This window comes from Bombina bombina, chromosome 9 (genome assembly GCF_027579735.1).
Source record: "Bombina bombina isolate aBomBom1 chromosome 9, aBomBom1.pri, whole genome shotgun sequence".
In the NCBI taxonomy this organism is placed as follows: Eukaryota; Metazoa; Chordata; class Amphibia; order Anura; family Bombinatoridae; genus Bombina; species Bombina bombina.
The window spans coordinates 83,755,691-83,783,147 of NC_069507.1; the positions used below are offsets into that span (position 1 = coordinate 83,755,691).

The 27,457-nt window shown below is 41.0% G+C and overlaps 1 protein-coding gene across 1 annotated transcript in view; it reads left to right on the forward strand.

Annotated features, from left to right (window-relative positions):
- The window catches only part of UBE2D1 (ubiquitin conjugating enzyme E2 D1), a 54,735-nt gene extending 30,590 nt beyond the window's left edge, over positions 1-24,145 (forward strand). The window contains exons 2-7 of the mRNA XM_053692233.1: positions 7,960-8,023; positions 8,113-8,144; positions 9,952-10,029; positions 10,175-10,280; positions 10,843-10,936; positions 23,211-24,145. Of these exons, the coding sequence (XP_053548208.1) occupies positions 7,960-8,023; positions 8,113-8,144; positions 9,952-10,029; positions 10,175-10,280; positions 10,843-10,936; positions 23,211-23,256 (420 nt within the window). The 3' untranslated portion in view covers positions 23,257-24,145. The remainder of the gene's footprint in view (positions 1-7,959; positions 8,024-8,112; positions 8,145-9,951; positions 10,030-10,174; positions 10,281-10,842; positions 10,937-23,210) is intronic.
- The last annotated feature ends 3,312 nt before the right edge of the window (positions 24,146-27,457 follow it).

Genomic DNA, 27,457 nt, shown 5'->3' on the forward strand with positions numbered 1-27,457 from the left:
CTAAAAAAAGATATTTGTTCAGCAAGGCTTCCTGCTTCAACCAATCTCGTGCATTATTCCTGTCACCTCGGCAGTGTATTTTTGGTTCGAGGAACTAGAAAATTCGCTCCAAAAAGAGACTCCATATGATGAAGTCATGGACAGAATTCACGCACTAAAGTTGGCTAATTCCTTTATTTTGGATGCCGCTTTCCAATTGGCTAAGTTAGCGGGGAAAAATTCAGGGTTTGCAATAGTGGCACACAGAGCGCTTTGGCTGAAATCCTGGTCGGCGGATGTGTCGTCCAAGAATAAATTGCTTAATATTCCTTTCAAGGGTAAGACCCTTTTCGGGCCGGAATTGAAAGAGATTATTTCAGACATTACTGGTGGAAAGGGACATGCCCTCCCACAGGATAGGCCTTTCAAGGCTAAGAACAAATCTAATTTTTGTTCCTTTTGCAATTTCAGGAACGGATCGAATCCTAACTCTGCGGCCTCCAGACAAGAAGGCAACTCTTCCCAGCCTAAGCCAGCATGGAAACCATTGCAAGGCTGGAACAAGGGTAAACAGGCCAAGAAGCCTACTGCTGCTACCAAGTCAGCATGAAGGGGTAGCCCCCGATCCGGGACCGGATCTAGTAGGGGGCAGACTTTCTCTCTTCGCTCAGGCTTGGGCAAGAGACGTTCAGGATCCCTGGGCACTAGAAATAGTCTCTCAGGGGTATCTTCTAGAGTTCAAGGAACTTCCTCCAAGGGGAAGGTTCCACATGTCTCGCTTATCTTCAGACCAGATAAAGAGACAGGCATTCTTACATTGCGTAGGAGACCTATTAAAAATGGGAGTGAAAAACCCAGTTCCAACAGCGGAACAAGGTCTGGGTTTTTACTCAAACCTGTTTGTAGTTCCCAATAAAGAGGGAACTTTCAGGCCAATTCTGGATCTAAAAATTCTAAACAAATTCCTCAGAGTTCCATCATTCAAAATGGAAACCATTCGGACAATTTTACCAACAATCCAGGAGGGTCAATATGACTACTGTGGACTTAAAGGATGCCTACCTGCATATTCCTATCCACAAAGATCATCGGTTCCTGAGGTTCGCCTTCATGGACAAACATTACCAGTTTGTGGCTCTTCCGTTCGGTTTAGCCACTGCTCCCAGAATCTTCACAAAGGTGCTAGGGTCCCTTCTAGCGGTTCTACGACCGAGGGGCATTGCTGTAGCACCTTACCTAGACGACATTCTAATCCAAGAGTCGTCTCTTTCCAAAGCAAAGGCTCATACAGACATTGTTCTAGCCTTTCTCAGATCTCACGGGTGGAAGGTGAACGTAGAAAAGAGTTCCCTGTCTCCGTCAACCAGAGTTCCCTTCTTGGGAACAATAATAGATTCTTTAGAAATGAAGATCTTCCTGACAGAGGTCAGAAAGTCAAAGCTTCTAAACGCTTGTCAAGTTCTTCACTCTATTCTTCAGCCTTCCATAGCTCAGTGCATGGAAGTAGTAGGATTGATGGTTGCAGCAATGGACATAGTTCCTTTTGCTCGAATTCATCTAAGACCATTACAACTGTGCATGCTCAATCAGTGGAATGGGGACTATGCAGACTTGTCTCCCCATATTCAAGTAGACCAGGTAACCAGGGATTCTCTCCGCTGGTGGTTGTCTCACGATCACCTGTCTCAAGGAATGAGTTTCCGCAGACCAGAATGGGTCATTGTCACGACCGACGCCAGTCTCTTAGGCTGCGGTGCGGTCTGGGACTCTCTGAAAGCTCAAGGTCTATGGTCTCGAGAAGAGTCTTTTCTTCGGATAAACATTTTAGAACTGAGAGCGATATTCAATGCGCTCCTGGCATGGCCTCACCTAGCAAAGGCCAGATTCATAAGGTTCCTGTCGGACAACATGACGACTGTAGCGTACATCAATCATCAGGGGGGAACAAAGAGTTCCTTAGCGATGAGAGGTATCCAAGATCATCAAATGGGCGGAGGATCACTCCTGCCACCTATCTGCAATTCACATCCCAGGAGTGGACAACTGGGAGGCGGATTATTTGAGTCGTCAGACTTTTCATCCGGGCGGAGTGGGAACTCCACCCGGAGGTTTTTGCCCAGTTAACTCAACTATGGGGCATTCCAGATATGGATCTGATGGCGTCTCGCCGGAACGCAAAGGTTCTTCGATACGGGTCCAGATCCAGGTATCCCAAGGCGACACTGGTGGATGCATTAGTGGCGCCTTGGTCGTTCAACCTAGCTTATGTATTTCCACCGTTTCCTTTCCTTCCCAGGCTTGTAGCCAGGATCAAACAGGAGCAGGCATCAGTGATTCTAATAGACCCTGCCTGGCCACGCAGGACTTGGTATGCAGACCTGGTGAATATGTCATCGGCTCCACCATGGAAGCTACCTTTGAGGCAGGATCTTCTAGTACAACGTCCGTTCGAACATCCAAATCTAGTCTCTCTCCAACTGACTGCTTGGAAATTGAACGCTTGATTCTATCTAAGCGTGGGTTTTCATATACAGTCATAGATACTCTGGTTCAAGCCAGAAAACCTGTAACTAGGAAGATTTACCATAAGATATGGCAAAAATATATCCGTTGGTGTGAATCCAAGGGATTCCCTTGGAGTAAAATTAAAATTCCTAGGATACTTTCCTTTCTCCAAGAAGGTCTGGATAAAGGTTTGTCAGCTAGTTCCTTAAAAGGACAGATATCTGCTCTGTCTTTTGTTACACAAACGTCTGGCAGCAGTGCCAGATGTACAGGCGTTTGTACAGGCGTTAGTTAGAATCAAGCCTGTTTACAGACCCATGACTCCTCCTTGGAGTCTAAATTTAGTTCTTTCAGTTCTTCAGGGGGTTCCGTTTGAACCCATGCATTCCATAGATATTAAGTTACTATCTTGGAAAGTTCTGTTTTTGGTTGCTATTTCTTCTGCTAGAAGAGTTTCTGAATTATCTGCTTTGCAGTGTACGTCTCCCTATCTGGTATTCCATACAGATAAGGTAGTTTTACGTACCAAGCCTGGTTTTCTTCCAACGGTCGTTTCCAACAGGAATATTAACCAGGAAATTGTTGTTCCTTCTCTGTGTCCGAATCCAGTTTCAAAGAAGGAACGCTTGTTACACAATCTAGATGTGGTCCGTGCTTTAAAGTTCTATTTAGAAGCAACAAAGGATTTCAGACAGACATCATCTTTGTTTGTTGTGTATTCTGGTAAGAGGAGAGGGCAGAAAGCTACTGCTACCTCTTTCTTTTTGGCTGAAAAGCATCATCCGATTGGCTTATGAGACTGCCGAACGGCAGCCTCCTGAACGAATTACAGCTCATTCTACTAGAGCTGTGGCTTCCACATGGGCTTTCAAGAACGAGGCTTCTGTTGATCAGATCTGTAAGGCAGCGACTTGGTCTTCTCTGCATACTTTTGCCAAATTTTACAAATTCGATACTTATGCTTCTTCGGAGGCTATTTTTGGGAGAAAGGTTTTGCAAGCCGTGGTGCCTTCCGTTTAGGTAACCTGGTTTGCTCACTCCCTTCATCCGTGTCCTAAAGCTTTGGTATTGGTTCCCACAAGTAAGGATGAAGCCGTGGACCGGACACACCAATGTTGGAGAAAACAGAATTTATGTTTACCTGATAAATTTCTTTCTCAACCGGTGTGTCCAGTCCACGGCCCGCCCTGGTTTTTAACCAGGTTTGAAAAATGTCTTTCTTTATACACTACAGTCACCACGGCACCCTATAGTTTTTTTCCTTTTTCTCCTAACCGTCGGTCGAATGACTGGGGGGCGGAGCCAGAGGGGGAGCTATATGGACAGCTCTTGCTGGGTGATCTCTTTGCCATTTCCTGTAGGGGAAGAGAATATCCCACAAGTAAGGATGAAGCCGTGGACCGGACACACCGTTGGAGAAAGAAATTTATCAGGTAAACATAAATTCTGTTTTTTGGCAGCCTTCCCTGCCTCTCAATATTATAGTATCTTTTAAGTGCTCTGTAACTGTCTATCTTCTCTCTCCTTGTTCCTATTATTATTACCTGGACAGTGAGCACCCCCATCATCCATCATAGCCCTTGGGTTAGTATACCCTATATTTAAAGTGTTAGCTTCGCTGACTTAAGATTGTTTAAAATAATTTTGCTTATGGGGTTATTATAGATTCCGCTTTCCCTTTTTATAAAGGATAGCTACCAATTTAATTTTATCAAATTTGCTTTGTTCATTGGTATTCTTAGTTGAAAGCTAAACCTAGATAGTTTTATATGCTAATTTCTAAGCCCTTGAAGGCTGCCTCTTTGACATTTTTCACAGCTAGAGGACTTTAGTTCATGTGTGCTATATAGGTAACATTGTGCTCATGTCTGTGGAGTTAATGAGAGGGCACTAATTGGCTAAAATGCAAGTTTGTCAAAAGAACTGAAATAAGGGGCCAGTCTGCAGAGGCTTATATACAAAGTCTTCAGAGGTTAAAAGTATATTAATATTACTGTGTTGGTTATGCAAAACTGGGGAATGGGTAATAAAGAGATTATCAGCTCCTTTCCTCCTAAACCTAGAGGAAGAAGTGCCTTCAAAGGGAGTTCAAACCGTTTGAAAATTTCCAATCTAAGTATATAAGAAGCCATATATTCAGTCATAATGTGAACTGGTATGCTTTAGATTTGTTTGTGTCTGAATCCCAAATGAAAGGAACTTGTCAGAATTAAGAGGAATCCCTGCAAAAACCATATTCCGCCCTCAGGAGAACTAGAGAGACAGAAACAAAGTGTTGCAAGCACATTCAAGGGTGTTTTTGAAGCTGGAAGGATATATATACATACATACACAGTGAAACACACTCGCAGGAACAAACTGGCTCAATACTATTGTTAGTCTGTTCTATGGTGATTTACCACCTGGGTGCAGCTTCTTTTAGCCCAGTAATGCTTTTCACAGAAAAGAACTTTCCTGTAGTATATCAGTCTGATCCCGCCTATTACGGTCAGTCCAGCGCCGAAATACCAGGCAATTTTCCTCTGAACAAGGAACACAGCAACCCCAGACGATCGTTTCGGCCTTCATTGGGCCTCGTCAGTGAGGTGTAGCAGTATTCCTCTAAGCACACTGAGCAAGGAGTCCACGTCTGGTTTCCCCTTTTTCCCATAGGGAGACTAAATACACACAGAGAGAAACACACTTACAGGAACGAACAACTGGCTCAATACTTATTGTTAGCCTGTTCTATGAAATAGATAATAATTTTTATATATTTCTATAAATAAATTTTTCCTTTCTAATCTGAAAAGGAAATAGAATGGAGTTTTTTTTTTTTTAAGGTGAAGGGCAGCAATTATCTATTAAAACATAGTTATAGTAAGCACAGAAAATATATGTGTGTAGAGAGATTTTTTTTAAATATCCTTTTAGATGCACAAATGTTTTACCCACATCTGAACACATATAAAAATTGTTCTTGGTCTTTACTCATAGTGCATGAGATATAAATCTGCTTTCTTAAGTGCGTACTGCATATATTTTCAGCTTTCCTGTGTTGAAAGGCGTGAAGCTGGTAATAGCTATTTTCTCACCTTATTGATTATAGATGTGAGGTGCTGTGCAGAGTCTGTAGTGTTTTTTTACAAGGAAGCAGCACTATTTATATGCTGAAAACAAATCAAATATGTCGAATATAAATAAAATTAAAAAATTACATTGTGAACATGAATCATTGAAAACTAGCTGCCACTCACACTATCTGCAAATTAAACTTAGTTGAGTATTAGTTAAAGCTATAAGCCAAAGTGCCACTTCACTGCCCTCTGAGTCCCTAATGCCAGTATTTTGTCTCTTTAATGGTCATTAAAAACCATTTCTGTTTTATAACCATAGTATTGAGGTTATTCCCCGCCTCCCTCTAGTCATGGGTCCTGCCATGTTGAAATATTTCATTACATTCCAGTGCTGACCAGTTTGCTGTGTGCAGCCATTCTCCTTCACATACCTGCAATGTAACTTAGGTTACAAAATAGCAGCATCAATGATAATAGAAAGGTGTATGGAATCTATTAAAGGGATATGAAAATCATTTTTTTTTTTTTCTTTTGCGATTCAGATAGAGTATGCAATTTTAAACTACTTTCTAATTTACTCCTATTATCAAATTGTCTTTGTTTGCTTGCTATCTTTACATTTAGCCACCAATTGGCAAGCGCTACCCAGGCGCTAAACCAAAAATGGGCCAACTCCTTGGCTTACATTCCTGCTTTTTCAAATAGATACCAAGAGAACAAAGAATTTTATAATAGGAGTAAATTAGAAAGCTGCTTAAAATTGCATCTATCTGAATAGTGGGGGGAGAAAGTGGGTTCCATATCCCTTTTTAAGGGCTTGATTTTATGAAGCCCTTCTTTCCCCTTGCACAAGTGAACCTGCAGTCGGGATTTATCAAGCAGCAGTCAGACTGCTGCTTCCCTGCCCTGTTCTCCACCTCTTAGGTGGAGAATTCCAATCTCCACAGTCTCTTCCGACCAGGGAGATTGAACGCTCCAGTCCACGCGTGATTGGCTGTGCATGGGAAGGGGGCGGCGTTGCACAGGAGTGCTTGTGTGCAATGGTAAATGTGGGCAGTGAATTGCTCCTGCCAGGGAGAGGCCAGGCAGATAGGGGCTAATATGTGCGCCCCTGTCCGCCTGCAGATGATAGTATTAAGTGCATCTTTTAATAAAGCATGCTTACCTGCACCTGTGAGGGCAGCTCTAGCTGACACTGGGCTCCCTGTTTTTTTGGGGTTTTTTTGCTCACTTTCTGAGGCTCCAGCCCTTAGTGAGCATATGCAAAAGCACACAGAATATACGTATATGCATTTTGTGATTGGCGGATGGCTGTCACATGATACAGGGGGAGGAAACATTGGATTAACTTTGAATTTGAAATGAGCAGCAGAATATTTTCTGACCAATTTCAAAGTAAAGTGCTATTGTGTCTTTTAAAGTACATTTGTGAAGTTTTCAATTCTACTGTATTTGGTGGGGGTTTTTAAGATTGTAAAAAGTTGTTTTGATTATATGAAAATAAGTAGGTTATGAGTGAGTTTGTTTACTTTTGAGTTGCATTTGTGATGGCTTTCTAATAAATATACCCATCTCCACTACATCAGGAATGTGTTTGTATGTATTAATAATCATTTGTAGCCATTAATCCATACTAGATCTTTTATAAAAGACTTGTAGTGTTTAAGATAAGGCATATATATATATTTTTATTTTTTTTTAGTCTCTAACGCAGACTCAGTATGCATCACAATCTGAATCGTCTTTCATCACCACAATCTGAATTGCCGGGCTACTTTTTAGATTTAGATCCTTTTATGTAAATAGCATTACCTTTTTATTGCACTAAAGGGCATGAAACTCAATTTTATCTTTTGCTTCTGTCAGAGCATAGCATTAATTCAGTTTACTTCTAGTATCAAATTTACTTTGTTCTTCTGGTTATCTTTGTTTAAGGTATATCTAGATATAGTGCACATTTCTGAAGCAGTACCTGACGGGAAACCCTGCTAATCACATAACCCTAACCCTAGTAGTTACATGCACGTTTCTTACCTGCTTTTCAACAAGCATAAGAAGAAAACAAAGAATCATTGAAGTAAATCAGATTTATTTATTTTTTATTTTACACTATCTGAATCAAGGAATGTTTGTGTTTTATGCCCTTTAACATTCTTTACATAAATACAAATATTTTAACATGTTTAAATAGTATTTATTTTTTTATACTTTGACTTTTATGTTCCCATAAAAAAAAACCATTTTTTTTATCAAGATTGTATAGCTAAGTTGTGCATTTTTCCTGACCCCACTTAAAATTAATTTTGATAGCACAGCTTTAGTTTCATACTATTAATATATAACTAAATAAATGGAATCTATTATTTGTTTTTAATCTGGTATACAGCAGCCTACATATCTTGTTGTTTTTGCTTTCTAGGAACTTAATGATTTACAACGTGATCCTCCTGCCCAGTGTTCAGCAGGACCGGTAGGAGACGATTGTAAGTCAAAAACTACTCAATTTCCCTTTTCTCTGTTTGATTTTTTTTTTTGAGTGTAAAAACCTTATGATATATACTTTTTATTTCAGTGTTCCATTGGCAAGCAACAATTATGGGACCCGTAAGTATCTAGCTTCTTAGTTCGTGTTCTAAAATTTTCAAATATGTATGTATGGATGGGACGTACGTATGTATGGTACGGCATTAGTTGATTACTGATATATTAAATTTTGCTAGTTAAAAACAGACTACCAGCCCATATCCTAAGCCTACTACCGATTGCGGATTGTCTCACTTGGCAGCAGTTTTGATGACGTGTTATTACCAGGTTTTAAAAATTAAAAAAAAAAAACAATTTTACAATTACATTAAAAATATTTAACATTTAATACCTTTTTTCGGGCATATATATCAGACTTAGCCACAAGCATAAAGGAACTGTACCAAGACAACAGATTATGAAAAACATGCTGATACTATCACAGCTTGGTTAGTGGAGAGGGGATATGATTTAAATATTCTAAACAATGCTCGAAAAGAGGTGGATAAAATCACTAGGGATGAGTTATTGAAATATAACACCAGACAAGGAAATTTGAATAAGGGAAGTGATAAACATAAACCAAAATTAGTAACTTACAGTTTAGAGTATAGAAACATTTGTAACATTATAAAACAAAATATACCTATTCTACACACTGATCCAGGTCTGAAGGAAATTGTAAGAGGGATGCGAGTATATATCTAGGAAGGGTAAAGCCATAGGGAACTATGTATCACCCTCAGATTGCTCTAAAAAGCCAACCAATACCTGCTGGTTAAAACAAAGAAAATGATTTTTTAGATGCAGGAAAAATATTTGCAAAACCTGTGAATTTGTTTTGTTTCAACCAACACTGGAAAAACACATAACATAACATTATTTTTTTCACAAATTGCAATACTACACACTTATTGACCTGTAGGGGGTGCTCTAAACAGTACGTAGGGAAGACTAAACGGTCCCTCAAGGATAGGTTCCTGGCACATGCACGGTCTATTGAGGATCCTGACTCTGACACCCCCATAGCGAGACATTTCAGGGAACATCACAACTCTAATGTAAACTTTCTTACTGTGCAAGCTGTAGATCACGTTCCTATGTGGAAAAGGGGTGGAGATAGAGAGGATAAATTAGATCTCAGAGGTTTTTTGGATATTTACCTTAAATACCTCAATACCCTTTGACTTGAATTTTAGAAGAGGGATTGATTTGTGTCTAATCTTTGGAAACATACAATACATATAGAATGTGTGATAAGTGATTTCCTAATGTTGGAATACAAATTCTGAATAGTATAGCTTTAAGAATCATAGGAATTGTAAATAGGGGATATAAATTGAATTATTCATTTATTTCACTAATTAGTACTATTAGTGATTTACTATTGTTGGAATCATAACCCTGAATATGAATATTCTAAGAGTTATAGGAATTATTGATAGGGAATATAGATTTATTCATTTTATTTATTTTCACTAATGCTTGTATAAACTTGAGTACATTGAGAACTTCATATATATGCATATGCCTTTAAGAAGGAAGAGGCTGGGCCCTGTGAGCAGTGAACAAGTGCTGGTAAAGCACGAAACATGTCTGCTGTACAGGACTCCAGCAGTTCATGTTTACTAATATGATTGTGCTAGTGTCAGCTAGTGGTGATTGGCATTTTTAAACGGCTATTTGCTATTTCACTAATCGATTAGTCTATCGGTCTCGCATTAATAGATTATTACGGCATTAGTCGATTACTGATATATTTATGCCGAAACATGTACAATATTTTGAATTGTTATCACTAATATTGATTATTGTGATCGTATTTGGGGTCCATACAATGTTTGTATTTACAACATGCATTTTTTGTGTTATTTTTTACCCTTTGCAGACTGATAGTCCATATCAAGGTGGTGTCTTCTTCCTCACAATCCATTTTCCAACAGACTATCCTTTCAAACCACCAAAGGTATGTAGAAATGGTACAGTTTGATATTAATTCACTCCATGAGCAGTGCAGGTGGTCAAAGGATGAACTTAAATGCTGGGGTTTTTTGTTGGTTTTTTTATCCCTAAGTTTTATGTGCAGATTAAAGATTAGTTTTGTTTTGCAGGTTGCATTCACAACAAAGATTTATCATCCAAACATAAACAGTAATGGAAGTATTTGTCTTGATATCTTGAGGTCACAGTGGTCTCCAGCACTGACGGTTTCCAAAGGTATGATATTTTTATCCTTTATTGCGGGTGAATTCCAGTGTGGTCAAATGTACTGTCTTGTCACCATGACATTTTCCTACATATTTTATTTTTAAGCCAATGTAGCATACCCTACTGTTATGAAGACAACAAGTAGAAATCATTCTAATGCTTATGGGCTTGTTATATACATGAAGTAAAAAGCTACCCTTTCTCTTGTAAGGTGTATCCAGTCCACGGATTCATCCATTACTTGTGGTATATTCTCCTTCCCAACAGGAAGCTGCAAGAGGATCGATCTCTCTTTCTCTTTTTCTTTTTCTCTTTCTCTTTTTTTCTCTTTTTCTCTTTTTTTTCTCTTTCTCACTCACTCTCTCTCTCGCTTAACCTTTCCTATAATCTAAGTCTTGGGGATCTGGACAAAATAAAGTTAAACATTTTTTTCATAAAATTGGCTTAGCACTCAAAGGGTTAAAATAAAGTTTAACTAAAGAAATGGATCAAATTAAAAAATGGCACGTTAGAACTGAGGAGGGTTTGGTTTCAGATTAATTGTTTGTTGTAATTTTTTTTTTTTCCCTAGTTTTGTTGTCCATATGCTCTTTACTTTGTGATCCAAATCCAGATGATCCTTTAGTACCAGATATTGCACAAATTTACAAATCAGACAAGGAAAAGTAAGTATACATTATATGTATATACTTGTTTGTTCTGATATGAACCTCTTACATGGTAAAAGTGCTCCCTCTTGCAATTTTTAATAGCACTGTAAATATAGTATTGGGTTATACAAGTTTTGTTTAAAGGGACGTTAAACTAGTTTTTTTTTCTTTTTTAATTTTCCCGCGATTTATAGAGAGCATGTCATTTTAAACAACTTTCCTATTTGCCTCTGATCAAATTTCCTTCATTTTCTTGATATCCTTTGACTGAGCAGCAATGCACTACAAAGTGCTAGTTGAAAACATTGAATGAGACAATAGTAAAACATACGTGAAGCCATCTACCAGTAGTGCATTGCTGCTCTGAGCGTACACAGAGAACCGTGTCTGCAGATACACAACAGACGCTTGTTGAAAGGATAGAACACTAAGTAAGATACTCTGTGACGAGGTGCAGGCAGTTATTACGGCCTCCAGTCTAGATATGCAAGGCAAAATTATCACCGCACTCAAAGATTAAAAGCAAAATCCTTGAAAATTTTCAATAAAGGATTTTGTTTTTAAAGGGAGAGTCTACAATTGAATTTGTATTGTTTTTAAAAGATAGATAATCCCTTTTTATTACCCATTCCCCTGTTTTGCATAACCAACAGTTATATTAATATACTTTTTCTTCTTAAATGGAGAGTCCCCAGCTGCATTCATTACTTTTGGGAAATAAGAACCTGGCCACCAGGAGGCGGCAAAGACAACCCAGCCAAAGGCTTAAATACTCCTCCCACTCCCTTCATCCCCCAGTCATTTGTTGCCTTTCGTCTCAGGAGGATGGCAGAGAAGTGTCAGAATTTTTAATTTTTGTTTTTTTATCTCTTATGGAGGGTAGTACTCTAAGGTATGGGACAGGAGTTTTAAGTAGTCCTGTCACTCTTGTGAGGGCTTGGATGAAAGTTAAAGTCCAGAGATGCAGAGAGTCTTTCTGCGAAACCATCCCGACTCATATTAACAGCTCCTCAAGCAATTGACGTTGTCTAACTTCGCTCCGCTGCCTGCTTCTATCAAGTTTATGGCAGAGGCGATGCCACTATTCGTTACACTTGAAAGGCCGTGTTCCTGTTCCACAGCGTAGATTTCAGTAAGATCGTTTCATTTTACTTTATCGTCGATGTAATATGAATATTTTCTCTTGTTAAGTGTATCCAGTCCACGGATCATCCATTACTTGTGGGATATTCTCCTTCCCAACAGGAAGTTGCAAGAGGATCACCCACAGCAGAGCTGCTATATAGCTCCTCCCCTTACTGCCATATCCAGTCATTCTCTTGCAACTCTCAACTAAGATGGAGGTCGTAAGAGGACTGTGGTGTTTTATACTTAGTTTATTTCTTCAATCAAAAGTTTGTTATTTTTAAATGGTACCGGAGTGTACTGTTTATCTCAGGCAGTATTTAGAAGAACAATCTGCCTGCGTTTTCTATGATCTTAGCAGAAGTAACTAAGATCCTTTGCTGTTCTCACATATTCTGAGGAGAGAGGGAATGGCGTGCAGGTTTTCCAGCAAAAAGGTATGTGCAGTTAAAATATTTTTCTAGGGATGGAATTTGCTAGAAAATGCTGCTGATACCGAAGTAATCTAAGTAAAGCCTTAAATGCAGTGATAGCGACTGGTATCAGGCTTATTAATAGAGATACATACTCTTATAAAAGTGTTTTTTAAAACGTTTGCTGGCATGTGTAATAGTTTTTTACATATGTTTGGTGATAAAACTTATTGGGGCCTAGTTTTTTCCACATGGCTGGCTTGAATTTTGCCTAGAAACAGTTCCCTGAGGCTTCCCACTGTTGTAATATGAGTGGGAGGGGCCTATTTTGGCGTTTTTTTTTTTGCACAGCAAAAATTACAGACAGACATCCAGCTTCTTCCTGCATGATCCAGGACTTCTCTGAAGGGCTCAAAAGGCTTCAAAAGTCGTATTGAGGGAGGTAAAAAGCCACAGTAGAGCTTTGGCAGTTGTTGTGACTGTTAAAAAAACGTTTTTGTTATTCTGTTTTTGGTATTAAGGGGTTAATCATCCATTTGCAAGTGGGTGCAATGCTCTGCTAACTTATTACATGCACTGTAAAAATTTCGTTAGTGTAACTGCATTTTTTTCACTGTTATTTCAAAATTTGGGAAAATTTGTGTTTCTTAAAGGAGCAGTAACGTTTTTTATATTGCTTGTAAACTTGTTTAAAGTGTTTTTCCAAGCTTGCTAGTCTCATTGCTAGTCTGTTTAAACATGTCTGACACAGAGGAACCTACTTGTTCATTATGTTTGAAAGCCATGGTGGAGCCCCATAGGAGAATGTGTACTAAATGTATTGATTTCACCTTAAACAGTAAAGATCAGTCTTTATCTATAAAAGAATTATCACCAGAGGGTTCTGTCAAGGGGGAAGTTATGCCGACTAACACTCCCCACGTGTCAGACCCTTGCCTCCCGCTCAGGGGACGCACGCTAATATGGCGCCAATTACATCAGGGACGCCCATAGCGATTACCTTGCAGGACATGGCTGCAATCATGAATAATACCCTGTCAGAGGTATTATCTAGATTGCCTGAATTAAGAGGCAAGCGCGATAGCTCTGGGGTTAGGAGAGATACAGAGCGCGCAAATGCTGTTAGAGCCATGTCTGATACTGCGTCACAGTATGCAGAACATGAGGATGGAGAGCTTCAGTCTGTGGGTGACATCTGATTCGGGGAAACCTGATTCAGAGATTTCTAATTTTAAATTTAAGCTTGAGAACCTCCGTGTATTGCTTGGGGAGGTATTAGCTGCTCTGAATGACTGTAACACAGTTGAAATTCCAGAGAAATTGTGTAGGCTGGATAGATACTATGCGGTGCCGGTGTGTACTGAAGTTTTTCCTATACCTAAAAGGCTTACAGAAATTATTAGCAAGGAGTGGGATAGACCCGGTGTGCCCTTTTCCCCACCTCCTATATTTAGAAAAATGTTTCCAATAGACGCCACTACACGGGACTTATGGCAGACGGTCCCTAAGGTGGAGGGAGCAGTTTCTACTTTAGCAAAGCGTACCACTATCCCGGTTGAGGACAGTTGTGCTTTTTCAGATCCAATGGATAAAAAATTGGAGGGTTACCTTAAGAAAATGTTTATTCAACAAGGTTTTATTTTACAGCCCCTTGCATGCATTGCGCCTGTCACTGCTGCAGCGGCATTCTGGTTTGAGGCCCTGGAAGAGGCCATCCAGACAGCTCTATTGAATGAAATTATTGACAAGCTTAGAACGCTTAAGCTAGCTAACTCATTTGTTTCTGATGCCATTGTTCATTTGACTAAACTAACGGCTAAGAATTCCGGATTCGCCATCCAGGCGCGTAGGGCGCTATGGCTTAAATCCTGGTCAGCTGACGTGACTTCAAAGTCTAAATTACTCAACATTCCTTTCAAGGGGCAGACCTTATTCGGGCCTGGCTTGAAGGAAATTATTGCTGACATTACTGGAGGCAAGGGTCATACCCTTCCCCAGGACAGGGCCAAATCAAAGGCCAAACAGTAATTTTCGTGCCTTTCGAAATTTCAAGGCAGGAGCAGCATCAACTTCCTCCGCTTCAAAACAAGAGCGAACTGTTGCTCATTCCAGACAGGCCTGGAAACCTAACCAGTCCTGGAACAAGGGCAAGCAGGCCAGAAAGCCTGCTGCTGCCCCCAAGACAGCATGAAGGAACGGCTCCCTATCCGGAAACGGATCTAGTGGGGGGCAGACTTTCTCTCTTCGCCCAGGCGTGGGCAAGAGATGTTCAGGATCCCTGGGCGTTGGAGATCATATCTCAGGGATATCTTCTGGACTTCAAAGCTTCTCCTCCACAAGGGAGATTTCATCTTTCAAGGTTATCAGCAAACCAGATAAAGAAAGAGGCATTCCTAAGCTGTGTGCAAGACCACCTAGTAATGGGAGTGATCAATCCAATTCCGCGGGCGGAACAAGGACAGGGATTTTATTCAAATCTGTTTGTGGTTCCCAAGAAAGAGGGAACCTTCAGACCAATCTTGGATCTAAAGATCTTAAACAAATTCCTCAGAGTTCCATCATTCAAAATGGAAACTATTCGGACCATCCTACCCATGATCCAAGCGGGTCAGTACATGACCACAGTGGACTTAAAGGATGCCTACCTTCACATACCGATTCACAAAGATCATCATCAGTTCCTAAGGTTTGCCTTTCTAGACGGGCATTACCAATTTGTAGCTCTTCCCTTCGGGTTGGCCACTGCCCCGAGAATTTTTACAAAGGTTCTGGGCTCACTTCTGGCGGTTCTAAGACCGCGAGGCATAGCGGTGGCTCCGTATCTAGACGACATCCTGATACAGGCGTCAAGCTTTCAAATTGCCAAGTCTCATACAGAGATAGTTCTGGCATTTCTGAGGTCGCATGGGTGGAAAGGGAACGTGGAAAAGAGTTCTCTATCACCACTCACAAGAGTCTCCTTCCTAGGGACTCTTATAGATTCTGTAGAGATGAAAATTTACCTGATGGAGTCCAGGTTATCAAAACTTCTAAATGCTTGCCGTGTCCTTCATTCCATTCCACGCCCGTCAGTGGCTCAGTGCATGGAAGTAATCGGCTTAATGGTAGCGGCAATGGACATAGTGCCATTTGCGCGCCTGCATCTCAGACCGCTGCAATTATGCATGCTAATTCAGTGGAATGGGGATTACTCAGATTTGTCCCCTCTACTAAATCTGGATCAAGAGATCAGAGATTCTCTTCTCTGGTGGCTTTCTCGGGTCCATCTGTCCAAGGGTATGACCTTTCGCAGGCCAGATTGGACGATTTTAACAGATGCCAGCCTTCTAGGTTGGGGTGCAGTCTGGAACTCCCTGAAGGCTCAGGGTTCATGGACTCAGGAGGAGAAACTCCTCCCAATAAATATTCTGGAGTTAAGAGCAATATTCAATGCTCTTCTAGCTTGGCCTCAGTTAGCAACACTGAGGTTCATCAGATTTCAGTCGGACAACATCACGACTGTGGCTTACATCAACCATCAAGGGGGAACCAGGAGTTCCCTAGCGATGTTAGAAGTCTCAAAGATAATTCGCTGGGCAGAGTCTCACTCTTGCCACCTGTCGGCGATCCACATCCCAGGCGTAGGGAACTGGGAGGCGGATTTTCTAAGTCGTCAGACTTTTCATCCGGGGGAGTGGGAACTCCATCCGGAGGGGTTTGCTCAACTGGTCCATCGTTGGGGCAAACCAGAACTGGATCTCATGGCGTCTCGCCAGAACGCCAAGCTTCCTTGTTACGGATCCAGGTCCAGGGACCCGGGAGCAACGCTGATAGATGCTCTAGCAGCTCCTTGGTTCTTCAACCTGGCCTATGTGTTTCCACCGTTTCCTCTGCTCCCTCAACTGATTGCTCTCTCCCTGTTTGATTTTGGCAATCTGTGATTCTGATAGCGCCTGCGTGGCCACGCAGGACCTGGTATGCAGACCTAGTGGACATGTCATCTCTTCCACCATGGACTCTGCCTCTGTGGCAGGACCTTCTAATACAAGGTCCTTTCAATCATCCAAATCTAATTTCTCTGAGACTGACTGCATGGAGATTGAACGCTTGATTCTATAAAGGCGTGGCTTCTCAGTCAGTCATTGATACCTTAATACAGGCTCGGAAGCCTGTCACCAGGAAAATCTACCATAAGATATGGCGTAAATATCTATTGGTGTGAATCCAAGAGTTACTCATGGAGTAAGGTTAGGATTCCTAGGATATTGTCCTTTCTCCAAGAGGGTTTGGACAAAGGCTTATCAGCTAGTTCTTTAAAAGGACAGATCTCTGCTCTGTCTATTCTTTTGCACAAGCGTCTGGCAGAAGTTCCAGACGTCCAGGCATTTTGTCAGGCTTTGGTTAGGATTAAGCCTGTGTTTAAAACTGTTGCTCCCCCGTGGAGCTTAAACTTGGTTCTTAAAGTTCTTCAGGGAGTTCCGTTTGAACCCCTTCATTCCATTGATATTAAACTTTTATCTTGGAAAGTTCTGTTTTTGATGGCTATTTCCTTGGCTCAAAGAGTCTGAGTTATCTGCCTTACATTGTGATTCTCCTTATCTGATTTTTCATTCAGACAAGGTAGTTCTGCGTACCAAACCTGGGTTTTTACCTAAGGTGGTTTCTAACAGGAATATCAATCAAGAGATTGTTGTTCCATCATTGTGTCCTAATCCTTCTTCAAAGAAGGAACGTCTTTTGCATAATCTGGACGTAGTCCGTGCCCTGAAGTTTTTTACTTACAGGCTACTAAAGTTTTTCGTCAAACATCTTCCCTGTTTGTCGTTTACTCTGGACAGAGGAGAGGTCAAAAAGCTTAGACAACCTCTCTCTCCTTTTGGCTTCGGAGCATAATACGCTTAGCCTATGAGACTGCTGTACAGCAGTCCCCTGAAAGGATTACAGCTCATTCTACTAGAGCTGTGGCTTCCACCTGGGCCTTTAAAAATGAGTTGAACAGATTTGCAAGGCTGCGACTTGGTCTTCGCTTCACACCTTTTCAAAATTTTACAAATTTGACACTTTTGCTTCTTCGGAGGCTGTTTTTGGGAGAGGTTCTACAGGCAGTGGTTCCTGCCTTGTCCCTCCCATCATCCGTGTACTTTAGCTTTGGTATTGGTATCCCACAAGTAATGGATGATCCGTGGACTGGATACACTTAACAAGAGAAAACATAATTTATGCTTACCTGATACATTTATTTCTCTTGTAGTGTATCCAGTCCACGGCCCGCCCTGTCCTTTTAAGGCAGGTCTAAATTTTAATAAAACTTCAGTCACCACTGCACCCTATGGTTTCTCCTTTCTCGGCTTGTTTCGGTCAAATGACTGGATATGGCAGTGAGGGGAGGAGCTATGTAGCAGCTCTGCTGTGGGTGATCCTCTTGCAACTTCCTGTTGGGAAGGAGAATATCCCACAAGTAATGGATGATCCGTTGACTGGATACACTACAAGAGAAATTTATCAGGTAAGCATAAATTATGTTTTCCCGAGAGGCTACCACCTTTGCGGGTCTAACTATGACATAAGGGTCTCAGTGAGTCTCTGTTAGTATCTTGGAATCGAGGGTTAATATCTCCTGAAGGGAGTTATTGAACAGGGGGTTTATAATCATGTTTATGGGATTCAACCTGCTTATGTGTGCTGTTTATGTGCTCGTAGTTGGAACTTTGAGGCCTTTGGAAGTGACGTGGCCTCTTGGTTGGGCATGCTTTTTTGGACTGTACGGTTCACCTTGTGTTCGGGCGTGGTTACGCTCAGTTTCCCATTTCCGCATTCCTGACCGTGTGGCAAAGGAGATATTCTAGTCCACAGGGGCTGGTCATAGGAGGTAGTGTGTTCCCCAGCCATTGTGGGTGTCAGGTGCTGTTTTTGTTTTAATATTTTAGTCCATATTGATATTTCCTCTATCCAGTTACGGAGGATTCTGATACCGAGACTATTTTCATTTCAGATTCTGTGTCCGGTGATAACTCCGGTTTGGCCTCGTTTGACCAGTTTTGTTCCGTATGCCATATGAGAGCGCTTGGTTCCTCGGGCTTGGGTAATCGGGGACTGCTGAGCCATCCGTCTCTGGGGGCCCCGTCCTCCAAGAGGCGAGTTTCCTACCAATTCATGCTTCTACACTTGCGGGTAACCCAGTTTTTGGTTTCTCCATGCTGGGTGGCGCCCCCCCTTGAGGTTGCAGCGTGTTTTTACTTCCAGATATTGTTAACGATGGTCCATCTGCAGAGTCCAGACGTTCATTTTTCATTTGAGATTGTGCTCTATTTTCCTGGGTCTTCCGCCTTGGGGTGGACCTTTACAGTTCCCAGCGAGTGTAGCTGTTCCGGAGTGTTGTGCCTTTCGTTACAGGATTGCGCGCCTTAGCGTGTTGCTTAGACATCTTTTTCAGTTATTGAATGACCCTATCGTTAACAGATATGGGGACTTTCAGTCTGATAATGCGGATGGTGCAGCTCATTAGACATGTAGGGTTATCTCCTGTTTGTCATATGTTTCAGATCTTTCCCAGTTTTGTGTACAGATAGGGCTCCGTTTGGCTGGTCCTGTGGGCAGGCCTGTGTCTTTTGGGCGTTAACCTTAGGGTTGCCTTATATTTTATTTTGTATCCGATGGGAGGTCTTATTTGTGTTTGCTTACTTCGGGAATCATCTGGGATCAATACTCCTTGTTACTTCTTCGGAAGTCGTTTGGACATGTTAGTCCTATGTTTAATGTCTGTTTTCCTTTTTTCCCTTATGTGGGAAAATTTATGCATCTTGCCGGTAAGTACCCTGAGTACTGGCTGGTCCTGTCGGGTTTGTTTGGTTTTGTGGCTGTTCAGACACATGGCGCAGTTTCTGTTGGATCGGTAGTAGCGCTGAGTGCTCAAGTTACATTGTTTATGTTCAACTAAGCATTCGAGAGGACCTGTGGGCTCACGAGGTAGGAAATGATTGTTGCAGTCCTTATAGCCTTCAGTCATGGCTGACCGGGTAGGGGAATGTTTCGCTGCGTCACTTTCTGACATCTGATTTCATCAGAGCCTAGAGTTCCTCCTCCACGTGGGGGTGGCTGGCGGGCGTAGAGTCCCGTTGCCACGGCTTGAATGGTTTGTCCTTCAGTTTTTAGGCTCCTGGATGGTCCTATAGGGCTTGATCCAACAGCTTGGATAGCTGTCCAGCTTGCGGAGGGTTTTGTATTTTGAAACCTATTGTAGTTTTTGGCACCTTTTTTAAAGGGGTGCGTGTCAGCTGTTTCTAGTGTATCTAGATATGGCTCTTACTCTAGGCCGCGTAAGGTCTGTCTGAGTTATGAGACCTTGGGTCTTCTTCCATTGTTCCGGGTGGGTTAGATCTCCCTTTTGGTGATCTGTGTTCCGGACGTTGATTGATCCCGGTGGGGACTTGTTTAGCTCGGGTTTTCCCAGAGCTGGGAAGTTTTAGCACCTTTTTCTCTCCCCTGTGTCATCTGCCTGTGTGGAGGTGATGGGGAGACTAGCCCTGCTAGTAGGGTTTTGGGAACTTTGAGGTATCCCTTCAGTTGTCCTGTGGCCTTGTGAAGTCTCTTCATTTGACTTCTAGCCTTGCTCCTTGGAGAGTTGGACTTTATCTAGGGGTGGTTCCTTCATTTTGTCGGAGCTTTCGAGTTCTCTGCGCTGTCCGGATTTTCTGGATATGCTCCATCCCTTTTTGTCTGGCTTTTTGGACAGTTGGGGCATTTAGTTCCAGGTTATGGTTGCCTGAACTATTAGGTACCCGGACCTGTTTTTTCTCCTGAAGCTTCCTCTCTTGGGGGCTTCACTCCTGTCCTAGTTTTGGGTTGTTTGGATCTCAGGGCTGGTTGGGATGTTGCACAGTGGTGGGAACTGGTGCTATGTCCTTGCTCCATCTACCTGACCGGGTCAGGGTTGGCCTGGTCTATCGGAGTATTTATTGCTCCTTGCCACGTAGTAACACATGTCATCTGGGGTTAGCTGGGTGGCTTGGGCCTCAAGTATGGTGGGTTCTTAACCAGCTGCTGGTTTCCGATCTTCTGGTGCGCCTAGGGTTGCCGGTTTGCCAGGGTACCCGTGGATTCTCTGCTCGCAAATGGGTTGGCTTTGCTTATGTTGGGTGAACTACTTGTGTGAGGGTCCTTCTAGGAATTTTGCAGGGAAATTTTTCTTTTTTAGCTGGTGACTTCGGGCCTTGAGGACAGTTATTGCCCTTCTGGCTTCTTCCCTTTTTCTTTAAGGGATATTCGCTTCTCGGGAGACGGATTCCTTACTAGATGCTTCTCCTGGTCGGGAAGTGGAAGGTGTGCTTGGTTCCACCTGGAATCTTGCTGGTTCCATGTAAGATTCTGGGGCCTTGTTTTGATAGATCCTTGGGCTTATGGCCTTGTCTGTTTTCAGAGTTGTGTACTCTTGGGGGGAGGGGGTGGCTTTGTCATCTTTATGCTTGTTTCTGTACCCGTTTTGGGATCTTTTTTCCCTTGTATTGGTGGCCTAGCTGGGTCTGCAGGTCAGGATGCCTGAGCAGTCTATGGGTCACGGTATACTTTGGGGGGTGTGAGCTTGTTGTGTCTATTCTCATAGCTCAGTCTGCTAGGAGATGGGTTTTTTTCTTTCTCCTTGCTCTTTTGACAGACGGTTTCCTCTTCCTTCGGGTTCTGAAGGCGATTCTCCTTCTCGGGGGGGCCATGATGGAGACTTTGGGTTTCACCTGGGTCTTACACGCTCTTTCATGGTCAAATACTTGGGTATTCTATGGGCACAAGTTGGGAGGATTCTGACTTCATTGCGTTCCTTGCTTGCAGGACGTTGGATATATGTTGGTTTTTTCTGTCTCTGTGCCCGGTATTCTCCCGGGTTTCACCTGGTATAGGCATGGCCTCCTTCCCTGTTTGGGTTCATTTGGGTCTCTGATTCTGGGCCCACTCTTGGATGTGCTGTTTTTTGCATTGAGGGACTTTTAGGTTTCCTCGGTCCTCCTTGGCCTTGTTCCCTTTGGGGTTTTTGGCAGGTTTACCCTTCATTTGTGAGGGGTGAGTGGTGGGGGACCGTCTGTTGGGCGACTGTGTCTCTTGGTGGACTGTTGGCTTAGTAGAGTCTGTTTTGCGGTCTCGGAATTGGCTCTGGACTGGCTGCGAGTCGGTGTCACTGGGGCTTTTATTTTAAAATTATTTTTCTCTGCTTCTGACGAAACAGAATTTTTTTAATTGGGTAGAGGTTCAGGACTGGTGCCCTCGATATAGGCCGCCTAGTGTCCTCTATAGCTTGGGTATTGTTTTCCCAAAAGTAATGAATGCAGCTGTGGACTCTTTCCATTTAAGAAGAAAAACATAAATTAAGCTTTCCTGATTTCCTTTTCTTCTGATGGAAAGAGTCCACAGCTCCCCACCCGTCATTTTATGTGGGGCGTCCTTGTTCTTCTGGCACCTTTCACCCTGATATTTCTACTGTTCCTTGTTCCTCGGCCGAATAACTGGGGGATAAGGGGAGTGGGAGTAGTATTTAAGCCTTTGGCTGGGGTGTCTTTGCCTCCTCCTGGTGGCCAGGTTCTTATTTCCCAAAAGTAATGAATGCAGCTATGGACTCTATCCATCAGAAGAAAAGAAAATTATCAGGTAAGCATAATGTGTTTTTACCTCTGTGATTACCTTTATCTAGACATCTTCTCACAGCCCCTGATCACATGACTTTATTTTTTTATTTTTTATGTGTTGACTTGCATTTAGTATTGTGTTGTGCTAACTCTTAAATAACTCCCCCTGAACAGTGTTATCTATATGGCCCACATGAACTAACAGTTTCTTGTGAAAAGCAATTAAAAAAGCATGTGATAAAAAGGCAAAGTTGTTTAAAATGTCCTGCTGAATCGTGAAATTAGTCTTTTGCTGTTCATTTGAAGATTTAAAGGGATCCTCAAGTCAAAATAAACTTATGATTTCATATAGAGCGTGCCGTTTATAAGACACTTTCCAATTTTACTTCAGTTATCAAACTTTTCAGTCTTTTTATATGCACACTTTCTGGGGAACAAGATACTGAGTGTGCGCAAGCTCACAGGGTATACGTATACTAGTCTGTGATTGGCTGATGTATGTCACATGATACAGGGCGTCGGGGAAAAATGGGAGAGTAAGTGGTCAATCGTTGTCTTTTTATTATGCACTTGTTAATTATGCCATTCTACTGCATTGAGTGATAAAATACAGCCAACCAAAAATGCATTACGTATATTCTGTGAATTCTTGCACATGCTCAGTAGGAGCTGGTGACTCAGTGTAATAAGACTGGGCATTTTGTTAATGGAAGTAAATTTGACAAGTTGTTTAAAATTGCTTGCTCCTATAAGAATCAAAGTTTTGACTTGAGTGTTCCTTTAAAATCTGTTTTTCAGAGCATAAGTTTTTTTGTTTTTTGTTTTTTAATGCAGCTTTTCAATTTCGATAATCAATTTTGCTTCATTCTCTTGGTATCCATTACTGAAGAAGCATCAAACCACTACTGGGAGCTAGCTGAGCACATTGGTAAGCCTAGACAAGGCATATGTGCTGCCACCAATTTTCAGTTAGCTCACAGCTCCTGAGCCTACCTAGGTTTTCATTTCCACAAAGGATGCCAAGAGAACTAAACAAGTTAGATAAAAAGTAAACTGGAATGAAGAAAATGTGGGTTTCTTGTCCCTTTAAGGGTCCTATTTTTTAAATGATGATCCATTTTAAATTGATCCATTCCTTGTTTAATTTTGTTTTCCTTCTTTCAGATACAACAGACTAGCAAGAGAATGGACTCAGAAATATGCAATGTAAATTTGTGAAAATATAATTTCGTATAATCCAGTGTACTGTAAATTCTAGGTTTTTCAAAATTAGAGGAAACCGAGCACAGTTTACTGTTCCAGAGTCCTTCAAAAAAAAGTTCCTTTTGATTTTTAGATACTTTAAATGCGTTTCTGAAGCAAAAGAAATTCCATAAACTTAAGATGAAAAGTATCGTTTTTGTTTCTGTGTACTTTGCAAAAGACATTTGATGTGGTTTTTAAGATACCTGAACATCTGCTTATGAAATCCATAACGCAGGTTTAAAGCAACCAAACTTCTCTGAAGACTAGATTAATTATTTTTGTCACTTGAGCAATACTGCATATTTGTAATAGAGTTTGCATTGTTTTGTTTTTTTTTGTAAATCGATGTTCAGATTTCATTCTGTTTAGTTCACTATTTAATTTGTATTTTTTTACTGTATAGACTAAATATATTTTATTTACCTTTGTAAGTAAATTCATTTTTAGATTTTTTTTTTTCCCCCGTCTCTTTATACACAGTATTGTCATAATAAAACGACTAGTCCTAAAATTATTTTTTGAATTTTAAACCCCACATTAGATTATATAGATGGATTGCAGATTTCTTAAAAACTAAAATGACCTTTGCACTGTAATTCGCAATATGCTAATTCTGTGGGGAAACCATTGTTTTGATTCTGTTGCATACTTGACACCAATTTATTGCAATGTGAACTAATTGCACTGCTAATTAGAAAAAAAAAACATTTATCTTGTTTTATTTGTTGCTGTTCACATTTTTGATTTTTCTAGGTTTTGTTTTTTTTTTTCATATGGGCAATATTAAAAACTCACAAGTTTTACAAATCTTACTGTAGCTTTTTCCATACAAATAAAAAATGCGTTTTCTACTATTTGTGTTTTGAATCCTTTTAAAATTCTAGAATGTTGGTGACAGTTTTGCAATATGGCTACACATAACAAATATTTCTGGAATAAAATCATATAAGATCTGATGATATAATTTATTTTGTAAAACGATGATGGTCCACAGTCCTCAACATATGGGTTATATTTACTGCCACTAGAAGTTTGTCAAGAACCCATAAAATCCCTCCCCCTCTCAGTTTTTTGTTCTTGGCCTCATAGGAGATGGTTGAGAATAGAGGTGGTTCCAGCTTCTTTCTTATGTTTTACACATTGGGAGCTCAGACTTATGTGAGACCCAGAGTCCCTGAGGAGTATATAATTTACAAAGTAGAAAGAAAAGACTCTTCAAATCGGCTGAATACAGGGACATGTGCACATTTCCCTAACTGGACTTCAGCCATAACTACTCTCAGGCCTCACAGGGACTTGACCGTAGCCTCCCCCTGAGGGACTCTGGTATTTCCTACTGCAATCCTCTGCAGTACTCAATACCTGCACTGGATGGGCTCTCTACTGGATTCTGCTGTAGATGCATTGACATAGATGACATGCCTTGTAAGCCAGTGGAGGGGTGCGTTTGTAGGTACTCTGACACAGGTACAGCATAGCCAGGGGACATAACCTGCTCTCTTCATAACACATTTCCTCCCCCCCCCCCCTCCATATAAGGTTCCTAACGGTTCTATCATCATTGGGAACACTTTCAGCAAAACCTCTGACCCTTTACAACCCTCTGGCAGCTTTAGGGGTATTTTTGGGGGGCTTTTTTTAAAAAAAAATATAGGTGTATGGCCCTTTAAGAGAACCAGCAATTGCTTAGATGAGGTTTAGTAGCGGAGGCTCCAGTTAAGCTGGGGACTGATGTTTTGACTATCTCAAAGGGATATTATGCTTAATGTACAAATTTTTATAAAAACATTAACTAAGTGTTTTTACTATATGTGAACACCTGCTTTTTTTTCCTAGCAGTAGCTCCACCCCTTCAGTGTTCCTGGGCTTTTTCTCTGTCAAGCTGGGGCCTTAGCAACTGGAGTGTAAATTTTTTTTTTTTTTTTTTTTTTTTTATCCTGAAGCTAAACATAATGTATACAAAATGGTGTATAACAAAGTGAAAACAATTCTGGGGATTTAATTAAATCTCCTGAGGTAAATGTGCAAAATGTCTTTATTCTGATAAACCTATAGGTTCAGATTTGATAACATCTTATACACAGGTGTTTTTTTTGCAAAGACCTTTAGGCATCTGTACACTACTGTACATTATGTGATCTACAGTGTACCCAATTTACTATATGTGCAATTTAATATTTTATTGAACATAATTACATATGGTGTAATTACCATTTATTATAACCATCTGCTCTATTATTTCCTACCAGGAGGGGCAAAGTTTCCCTAAATGCCTATAAATACACCCCTCACCACACCCACAATTCAGTTTTACAAACTTTGCCTCCTATGGAGGTGGTGAAGTTAATTTGTGCTAAGATTTCTACGTCGACATGCGCTTCTCAGCCTTTTGAAGCCCGATTCCTTTCAAAGTACAGCGAATGTCAGAGGGACGTGAAGAGTATAACCTATTGAATGCAATGATTTTCCTAACGGGGGTCTATTTCATAGGTTCTTTTCTTTCATGTAATTAACAAGAGTCCATGAGCTAGTGACGTATGGGATATACATTCCTACCAGGAGGGGCAAAGTTTCCCAAACCTTAAAATGCCTATAAATACACCCCTCACCACACCCACAAATCAGTTTTACAAACTTTGCCTCCAAGGGAGGTGGTGAAGTAAGTTTGTGCTAGATTCTACGTTGATATGCGCTCCGCAGCAAGTTGGAGCCCGGTTTTCCTCTCAGCGTGCAGTGAATGTCAGAGGGATGTGAAGAGAGTATTGCCTATTGAATGCAGTGATCTCCTTCTACGGGGTCTATTTCATAAGGTTCTCTGTTATCGGTCGTAGAGATTCATCTCTTACCTCCCTTTTCAGATCGACGATATACTCTTATATTTACCATTTCCTCTACTGATTCTCGTTTCAGTACTGGTTTGGCTTTCTACAAACATGTAGATGAGTGTCCTGGGGTAAGTAAGTCTTATTTTCTGTGACACTCTAAGCTATGGTTGGGCACTTTATTTATAAAGTTCTAAATATATGTATTCAAACATTTATTTGCCTTGACTCAGAATGTTCAACTTTCCTTATTTCCAGACAGTCAGTTTCATATTTGGGATTATGCATTGAATTATCATATTTTTCTTACCTCAAAAATTTGACTTTTTTCCCTGTGGGCTGTTAGGCTCGCGGGGGCTAAAAATGCTTCATTTTATTGCGTCATTCTTGGCGCGGACTTTTTTGGCGCAAAAATTCTTTTCCGTTTCCGGCGTCATACGTGTCGCCGGAAGTTGCGTCATTTTTTGACGTTATTTTGCGCCAAAAATGTTGGCGTTCCGGATGTGGCGTCATTTTTGGCGCCAAAAGCATTTAGGCGCCAAATAATGTGGGCGTCTTATTTGGCGCTAAAAAATATGGGCGTCGCTTTTGTCTCCACATTATTTCAGTCTCATTTTTCATTTGCTTCTGGTTGCTAGAAGCTTGATGTCTGGCATTTTTTCCCATTCCTGAAACTGTCTTATAAGGAATTTGATCTATTTTGCTTTATATGTTGTTTTTTCTCTTACATATTGCAAGATGTTTCACGTTGCATCTGAGCCAGAAGATACTACAGGAAAACCACTGCCTGCTGGATCTACCAAAGCTAAGTGTATCTGCTGTAAACTTTTGGTAGCTATTCCTCCAGCTGTTGTTTGTAATAATTGTCATGACAAACTTGTTAAAGCAGATAATATTTCCTTTAGTGATGTACCATTGCCTGTTGCAGTTCCCTCAACATCTAAGGTGCAGAATGTTCCTGATAACATAAGAGATTTTGTTTCTGAATCCATAAAGAAGGCTTTGTCTGTTATTTCTCCTTCTAGTAAACGTAAAAAGTCTTTTAAATCTTCTCTCTCTACAGATGAATTTTTAAATGAACACCATCATTCTGATTCTTTGGATTCTTCTGGTTCAGAGGATTCTATCTCAGAGATTGATGCTGATAAATCTTCATATTTATTTAAGATGGAATTTATTCGCTCTTTACTTAAAGAAGTACTAATTGCTTTAGAAATAGAGGATTCTAGTCCTCTTGATACTAATTCTATACGTTTGGATAAGGTTTTTAAAGCTCCTGCGGTTATTCCAGAAGTCTTTCCTGTTCCTAATGCTATTTCTGCAGTAATTTCCAAGGAATGGGAT